The sequence below is a fragment of the Leishmania major genome, chromosome 6, assembly GCF_000002725.2.
Source record: "Leishmania major strain Friedlin complete genome, chromosome 6".
Taxonomy (NCBI): domain Eukaryota; phylum Euglenozoa; class Kinetoplastea; order Trypanosomatida; family Trypanosomatidae; genus Leishmania; species Leishmania major.
In genome coordinates, this window is record NC_007247.2 from 313,961 (window position 1) to 323,148 (window position 9,188).

General features: G+C 65.9%; 1 protein-coding gene across 1 annotated transcript; it reads left to right on the forward strand.

Annotated features, from left to right (window-relative positions):
- Window positions 1-264: 264 nt before the first annotated feature.
- On the forward strand, window positions 265-8,616 carry LMJF_06_0780 (hypothetical protein; the record flags this gene model as incomplete). Its single annotated transcript, XM_001680797.1, has 1 exon — window positions 265-8,616. The coding sequence occupies one exon, from the start codon at window positions 265-267 to the stop codon at window positions 8,614-8,616; it is 8,352 nt and encodes a 2,783-aa protein (XP_001680849.1).
- Between the last annotated feature and the right edge of the window lie 572 nt (window positions 8,617-9,188).

Here is a 9,188-nt window from a genome sequence, read left to right on the forward strand (position 1 = left end):
GTCGTCGTTGGCCCACTCGCCAACACACGGGCGCGCACACGTCGGCCATCCAGCGATGCCGCCTCCCTCACTCTCGTTTATGTGAACTTACTGGTCTGAGAGTTTGCTTCTGGCCACGGTTTGAGTGTGGCGGCGCCTGTGCGTCCGTGTGTGTGCGCCCTGCTTGGGTCCTTCTAGCTCTCTACACATCACTTGTGTAGTGCACAGGTGGACTTCCCGCAGCGTTCTCTCTGAACGCTTCCGTGACAGGCGTCATCCATCATCATGGACGGAACCCTCAGCAACGCCAAGGGCGGTGATGGCGTTGCCGTCTCTGGTCCTCCTCCGGCTCAAGTGACACGTCTGTCAGCCGCCCCTGTTGTCGGTGCGAGCGGCAGCAGACGCGGTAACCGCACCCGTTCCCCAGGGTTGAATGCAATCACTAGCCGCGTTAGCCGCAGCAACAGCCGCAGCAACAGCCGCAGCAACAGCCGCAGCAACAGCCGCAGCGGCGTCACTGTCGGCGGAGCTCATTCCGGCGTTAAGTCTACCGGCGCCGTTGCCCCCGCGGTGGCTTCGAAGGCGTTTGACATGAGGCGGCACAGCGGCAGTGATGCTCCGACTTCCCCTCTGCCGCCTAGCGTCCCATCGGCGCCGGAGGCACCACTCAAGAAGCCACGACGCGGCATGGGTGAGGCCGTGGCAAGTAGAGACTCGTCTGCCTGCGTGTCCTCCCTCAGCGTCGGCATCAGCATCCCATCGCACGCCCCGGGTGACACCCCTCCCGTGCCCACAAAGGAGGAGAAGAGCAACGAGCAAACACAACAGAGAGAGCTCTCTGGTCAGCAGTCGCCAAACTGGTGCGCCGCGCGCACGTCGCGGGTGCACCACGGCAGAATCGGGGTCTCGGCACAGCTGCGCCGCCTTAGCGTGACGAACTGCAACAACCATGCAAGCCTTCTTAGCGGCAGCGGTAGTCACATCGGCTGCTCTCCTGTTCTGAGGGAGCTTGCACGTGGCAGCTTCAGCCACGCCACCGCATCGGATGACCATGCTGTGAAGGAGGGCTCTGCTTGTGGACAACGCGGTGGCACCACGGCCACCTCGTCCTTGTCGTCGTCGTCAACGGCGCCGCGCAGACACAGTCTGATGCCACATAACACGGACGCCAAATATGGCGTCAGGGCTGCCCTTGTACCCACTCCACCTGCTGTCGCCGCAGTTGGGGCGTCGTCGTCGTCACCACCGCACGACATCGGAGGTGGAGCGCGCCCGGACACTCACTCCTCGGCTTACCATGGGAGCGACGCTGCACGGCGGCCGAGTCTCCTTGCAGGGGTGCACCCGGCACACGTGAGCAGCGGCGGCGTAGGCGGCGAGGGCAGTGGCGAGGGCGGGTGCGCTCAGCTGCCATCCGTGAATAGAGCGGGTCTCTCGTCTTCGCCCTTTGCGCGCTGTCCGAGCTTGGTGTCGAGCACGAACGCGGGTGGCCCCCGTGGTGGGCCGGCGAAGCGCTCTGTGGCTGGTTGCCCCTTCGCCGCGGCCCAGCCAACCCCTCGATCACCGTCGGTATCCTTCGCCGACACCACCACAGGCGCCAACACGACCGCCTCCTCGCCTGGCTCTCACACGGAGTCGACGATGACTTTTGGCACCTCCGCGACGGTGAGGGCGCTCGCCTCAGCCACCGGCACCGCAGCCATGCCGCGGTTAGACAACGCGGCTGTCAAGAAGCCGTTGATGACTTCAGCTGTCGCGTCGCCGCACTTGATGGTGCCGCAACGCCTTGCCCGATTGGCTTCCGGCCTCCCCGCCAGAACGTGCTCGGCAGCGACGACGAGCATCATCCGCACCGCCACGAGAAACCCCAAGAACATCTGCAAGGCAGCGCTTACTACGAGCACGACCGCCACCTCGGTAACCCCAACGAAGGGGCGGCGTTTCAATTTGCGGCTGTCGATGTTCCCCGCGACAGCTACCGTCGCGACCACCACCGCAGCCGACTGTCGACTCGGGAGCACGTTGCCAGACGCAACGCATGCCATTACAGAGTCTGCCGCCGTAGCGGTCATGACGAGAGCCTCTGCCACTGCTCAGTACACCGTCTTGGAGCCGCTCACCTCGCCATCCTCGTCCAAGTTCATCGCCTCCAGTATAACCTCGGCGATGTCGCCCGACAAGCTTCACCCAGACCGTGACAGCGCTCAGCTCTGCCGTCGCCTGCGCGGCTCCTCAGAGCTCGTCGCGAGCATGCCCAGTATGCCGTCCGCCCCCGAACATTTCTCCGGACGAACGCCGCTGGCTGAGGTTAGCACTTCGACACAAGGCTCTCATCAGTCATCGCCGACACAACTGTCTCGACAGAGCCAGCCGGCCGACGACGTGAGCAAGGAGGGTGGTAGCACCGTGGACATGCCGGTCCTCACTGGCCGCGCGGCTTCCGCGCACATTCCGGCCGCCTCGGCAGCGCCGCCGCCGCCGCTGATGCGCAGCCCCCTCTCAAGCGCATGCTCATCGTCCGCGGTGAATCCGTCCTTCGTGCGCAGGCAAGGCTCAATGCCGCTGCTTTCAGCCTCGCATGCCGGGGCTGCCATGACGGAGGCCATCGAAGACGACCACGGTGGACAACAGGCGCCCATGATTGCAAAGTGCGGTTCTGCCGCGTCGCCGCTGCGCATGCCCCATCATCCGCGGCACGCCAGCAGCGAGGACGGCGCCGCATCGAAAACTGAGGTGCTAGAGGTACGCGCGCGCCGCACCGCGAGCCCGCATCTGCGGAGCACTACCATCACATCTAAGCTGAGTGCCAGCGGCGGTGGCGGGACGCAGTACGAAGCGCCGCTGACGCTCTCATCACTCGACATTGTTGGCGTTGGCGAAGACGAAGAGGGCGGAGTGGATGTGGATGTTGCCTTCGTTGATGGATCAAGCCCACTCGGGGGGAAGCCAATGTCTGTCCCTGCCCACCACAGCAGTGGCGGCAACGACAGGGAGGACGCGCTAACGCTGACCCCGCGCCTCGGGGAGGCGGAGCGGGGGCTGCAGCAGCAGGATGGTACCACACCTCCTCCCACTTTCTCGTCTCACGCAGCAGAGGTTCCTGCTCTGGCGGCTTGTGCTTCGTCAGCTGATGGTGCCGATGTGGTGGCCAGAGCCAAGGATGCAGCAGCTGCCAAGGCGATGCCACCAAGCAGCCGCTCCGCGGGGCCGCTTGCCGAGGTGGGGCTCGCGACAACGCTCCGCACCGTCCCAGGGCGGCCGAAGCCAGGAACCTCGGGCAGCCGCATCGACTCACGCCTCTCCACGCCTTCTTTCGACACCTCCTTCCACGAGTCTAAGGCAGGCAGGTTCATCTGTTCCTCGGCGCGGTCGTCTGTGCCGATGGCGTCTTTGGTGAGCACGACGCAGCTGCAGAGCAACAGTGCCACGGCCCTTCTGCCCACGCCGGGCCTCGCGACGCCGCGGGCGCCGTCGGCGTACCCGTGCGGCACCCACTCGTCCCCCAAGACCCTTTCTTCTGCTTCTTCTTCCGCGGCGTCGTCGCTCCTGATGCGGGGGTCTGCTGCCAAGAGCCCCGTGGCCGGCGCATCGGGGCCTCGGCCATCCTTGCCCCACCTTGCCGCGGCGGCGGCGGCGTCAACTCCCTCGATCGCGAGCGATATCGCCCCAGTCGCGTTGCTGGCACTGGCCGATGTTGCTTCGCGTTCACCGCGTCCTGCTTCGCTCGGGGACGGCAACAAGGTCGCACTGGCTGTCACGCAGCACCGGCGGACGCTGAACGCGTTGGCGGCTGGCACGTCGCGCAGCACGGCCGGCTCCGTGTCTATGCGTCAGCCGTCCTCGCTCTCTCCTTTCCCAGCAGCGAGGGCGCCAGACGACGACACCACTACCTGGGTCACGCCACCTTCGGGCACTAACAGCGGGGTTGCCGTGTCTACGCAGAACCCGCCCCAGCGAGCAGATGTATTTCCATCGATGCCACCGCCGTCCTCCTTGAGCAGCACCGCCGGCGTCAGCAGCCTCGCATCTCACGGCGTGCGTCCAACGACGACGGCGAACGCGCACAGGTTTTGTGGCTGCTCCGACGGCTCATTGAGCGACGTCGGCGGCTCCATACTTACTCACCGCTTCGTGCCGTCCCCGCGGCTTGTCTTCGACGCTCCCACTACCCCGAAGCCGCCCCTTCACACGGGCACGAGCGCCGCAACAGCAGCGACGGCGGGGGCGGCCGGCTCATCTGCGGGTGTGTCCGGTGACGACGTCACAGTAGCGGTGGGGACGAGTCGCGGTCACGACGAGCCGCCCGCACACGACCGCCTCACGCTCACAGAGGACGCAAAGGGGGATGAGAGGGCGGCGGTCGGCGGTGGTGGCAACAGCGCAGCCACTGTCTCCACGGAAGCCGGATGCGCCGCTCAGAATCCTGCACACACCCAGAAGACGGAGAGCTCACTGTCGAGCGGACGAGACAACAGCACCGGCGGCAGCGGTGGCGATGGGGGCCACCACCCCAGTGCGGCGCGGTCGTTCTCTGGTCAAGCGACACCAACGCACCGTGCCGCAACGGACAACACGGTGCACCACCTTAGCGCGGCATGCGTGATGGAACTACCTGCATACCGGCCCATCGCATGCCTCTCGGTGGAAAAGAAGAGAGAGCCGCACTGCCGCCATCACGATGACTCGAAGCAGCAGCAGCAGCAGATTGAGCAGATGACGTCCTCGCACACAGTGCAGAGCGACAGCGGCGCAGGACGGCCACGGCTCACCTCTCTCTCTTCCATGACCGCCTCTGCGAACGGTGACCCACTCCACCTATCGACTTCCGCGTGTTCGTCGAGCAAGGGTGTACCCGCAACGCCATCGCAGCGCATCGTCATGGATGGCGGAGGCGACTCTTCCAGGCGACTCCACAAGTCGAAGCTGCCCTCGCTGTTGACCGTCGATCGGCTTGTGTCGTGGTTGCGCAGTACCTCGGCAAATGGAAAGTCGTCGATGGTGAGGTCATCCGCAGAGGCGGACATCGGCGCGGACGGCAGCGCCACCGAAGGGCCGGGGAACGATGCACTGCTGCAAGCCAGCAGCACCACCGCCGTCGCCACCTTGGCCGTGAGCAGTGCGAAGGGTACCTCGCTCCGCGGCAACGCATCCAAGACGATGTCATGTGCCGATGGCTCCACCTCCACGAACTCCCCGCTGCTGGTGCGTGACGGGACGCGGGCGGGGTCATCTATGTGCGCCCCCTCTCTGGTGAAGCAGTGCTGCTTTGGTGACCCGCACACAACAGCCCACATCGCGCCCACTGTGCCGAACACGGCTGTCGTTGTGACGGCGACGGCCTTATCACTGCGGCTCTCGCAGTCTTCCACTGTGTCGGTGCATGCGTCCATACCTGCGGATGTGGGCGGCACGCTCTGCGACGGCAATGACGCCCTTTCTCGTGCGCCGCTGCGCGGCATGGCGCTGTGTGGGTCGCTGGGTGCAAGGGGCAGCGTGTACCCGCATGCAGTGCCTTCGCTTCCTGCGGTGTGTCAGCCGCATAGACAGCGCGCGGCGTCCACGCTCGGCTGCGGTGGGCCCCACGCGAAGACCATGGGGTCGTCCGAAGGGGTGCAGGTCATTGTCAACAAGAACGCATCGGCAGCGGAGTGCGACCGCGAGACTGACGACACCCGAGGCGCAGCCGCCGAGTTTTCGGCCTCCACCGCTGTGGCCGCGTCTCAGCTGTCAGTGGCGCAAGGGAACCACAATCCCCGATCGTCGTCGCGACTGCCCGTTGCCCCATCAGCCCCCAGCGACACCGCGAAAGCAGCCGAAGCTGCTGCCGGGTGCTGCTCTGCGGCGTCCGCACCGGCATTGACCGAAGTGCGTGGCGCTGGCGACACACATGCCAACGGCAGATGCGGTGGTGGCCCGTCACGACCGTTACCGTTGAGCTCAGTGATGATCAGCGACGGCCACAGAACCGATGCCGCCGCCTCTCACACGCAGTCGCAGCTGCATGGGAGCTCGAACAGCAGCTTACCGACGCTACGATCTACCTTCTTGGGCAGCGTGCAGGGCGCGATAAAGCGGTGGGCGATTGCTGTGCTGCGCCGACACCGCCACTCGCGCAGCAGCGGCAGATGCATCGGCACAGAGAAGGACGGCGCGGGCTCTGAAGTGTCATCGTCGTCGTCGCAAGTGTCGTCCCTCCGCGCGCGAGCCGGCGAAGGCAGGAACCACCCACCTGCCGCGTGGAAAGGGGTGGAGGTGAAGTCAGTGAGGCCGCTCTACGCTGGGCAAGGCCAACAGGCAGGCAACCTCGTCCAGAGCGGCGTCGGCGTTGCCATGGCGAACGGTCCGGGTGCCGCACCGCTGTTGTTGCCAGCACGGCCGCTCGTGCCGGCGGCGTCTTCGCTGTCAGAGGCACCGCTGCCGGAGGTCAGGGGCAACTACACCTCCTGGAGCAGCTCAGCGACGTCACGGAGCTCCTTCATCGGCACAGCCTCATTGACGCCGTTGTTTTATTCTGTGCTTGACTACGCCGCCGCCAGCGCCGATAATGGTGGACCGCACACAGCTGAGGTGTCCTACAGCGTGCTCGGAAGTGCGGCGAGGGCTTTTAGGCGCCGCTTCAACAGCGCGACTGCCGGTGGCGACGGCACGAAGACCGCCGAACACAAGCGGGCCTCCGACGCTACCACCACCTCTGGCTCGCTCGCGTCTCTGCGAATCAGGCACGCCGCGTCGCCTACCAGCAGCACAGTCGTGGTACCGCCGGGGGCACGGAACTCCGTCATCACACTGGCTGCCGCGGCGCAACGGAAAGTCTTTCGGGGAACGCCGCTGAGTAGGCGCACCTTCCGGAGCGTCCTCTCTGGCACCACTGCACCAACGCTCGATGCCGCAGACGACACAGACGAGATATCACTCGCTCCGCCAATGCCCGATCTGCCCGCCTGTCCTGTTACTACGAAGACGGTTTCGATGCTACAACCGGGTAGTGACCAGCTCAGCGGACGGACCTCTACTCTGCGCGTCACGGACTCGACTGCTACCTCCTTGTCGACGACAATGACGGCGCCATCATCGTCTTCACTGCGCACGACCCAGCCCTCCAGCAGCTTCGGTGCCGCTGCTGCCACGGCCTTGTCCTCGCTTTCGCCAGAGCCCAAGTACACACCGACGCCGACTAACGCGGCAGGCGGCGCACAGTCGCCCGGGTCGGCGTCACGGCTTCTGGAGAGGCGGCGGAGGCACCACAGGTCAACGGGCGACCGCGATAATCCGTTGGGCGGCACTGCCGCCCATCGAACCCTCAAAGCCGACAAGTACGACCAACAGCCGCACCACTCTTGCCACCTCGCTGCCGCCCGTCTGTCGCTGGAGCCGCAGCCGCAGAATACGCGCGCGCCAGCTACGGCGAGGCGTCCGTTCAGCGGCTGCTACGGCGAAGACACGACCACCGTAGCATCGATGAGTAGGAGAGGTAGCGCAGCCGTCACGCTAGAGGGCTGCGGCGGCAATACGGTTGTGGTGCTCGATGCAGCACACGCGAGCCCTCTACACACGTCGCTGGCACCGAGCACGCGGTGCTTCGCCACTACCACGCCAACTGTCGCTGCCAAGACGTCGTGCGGGCGCCGTGGTGGCAATCGCTGCTTCAGCGCCGGCCGCTCACCTCTGCACCCGCTCTCGGCACATGAGCGGTGGCCTGTGCCGACCGAGAAAGCCGAGTCCGCGTCGGTGGCGCACGACAAGATGCCGTTGCAGAGCGTGCTCGCCACCGCGGCGACGACCAGCACCATCACCACCTCCACACCATACTCGGTGAGCTTGACCGACACGAGCAGCGGCGGCGGCGGCTTCGAGCGTGGCGCCGCTGGCGACCCTGTCACCGCAGACGCGACAGAGAACAGAGCGTGCGGCACCCTTTCCAACAGCGCGGCTGTGCCTTCCAGCCGGCAGCGCTCGCACACGGGCAGCGTCGGCGGTGGAACGGTCAACGTCGCTGCGACGACGTCGTCGCGCGTGATCGTGCGCCCCCTTGCGCCATCGTCATCTCTACCCTTCACAGACTCCGCCGGGCTGGTGCACCGAAGCAGCGGCAGTGGTGGCAGCATCGCTGGCGGTAGAGAGGGTGCCGTGAGCCAGGCATCCGTCATCACAGCAACGGCTCCATCGATGGGTGCTGACGAAGACAGATCTGATGACGACGCCACAAATGAAAACGCCGCCACTCCGCCGCCAGCGTCCACGAGGACGGCTGGTGCGAACTATTCGCCGCCGCCGGTGCTCTCGTGTGACGCCTCGCCGGCGCTGTTTCCCCTGTCGAGTCCCTTGGCCTTTCTCCACGATTGCCATGAGAGCTTTACGAACGGTGGAATCCCGGTGCTCATGCCCGGTGACCACGAGCGGAACTCGCAATTGAGTTCACCGAAACGACCGCGCAGCGACACAGAGGTGCCGCAGCCCGCTGCTCTGTGCAGTGCAGCTGCGCGCGGTAGTGTCTCGCGACAGCAGCAGCAGCAGCAGCAGGACCGAGTCGTGCCGGTGCCGGCGCCCCTCAACTCGCCAGCGCGACCCTCACGGGCCCCGTCATGCGCCGGCGCGACCGCAGTTATTCCTTCCCCACCAGCAGCAGCATCCGATTAAGGCGTGTACGCGATCACCCGAACGACGGGGGCAGGCGGAGCCTACACGATGCTGTGCGGAGGCAACAGCGGTACTGCTGGTGCTCGCGCGGGCAGCTTAACCACGACGAGTCATAGCGTCCACGACGCTCCCTCCTCTACAGTCGATGCCAGGGCGTCGGCAGCCGGGGCTGCGTGGCCGTCAGCGAACACACCGCCGTTCCACTACTCGCTCGCACACAGTCCTCGTGCAAATCCGTCATCGCCACCGAGTGGTGCCGAGTGCGACCTTTCGACACCTGTGCCGCCGTGAGACGCCTCCGGCAGTGGAACCCGCAGCGGGAGCGGCAGTCTTGGGGGCGGCCACAGCGTGCGTACGTCATCTGAGTTCCCCAGCCGCACGCTCTCGTCGCTTCTCTACATCCCCCCCTGAGCTACGCCGCGGGCCGCAATGGCGTCATCTCAAGCAGCACTTGGGGGGTCTCAACATCTCCTCGCCCTCCCTATCGGCGATCGCACCGCATCGCAGAGGCCGCGTCGGTGATGCTCGCCGCAGCTTCTCACATCGACAGGCGGCACCAACGTCGTCTCCAT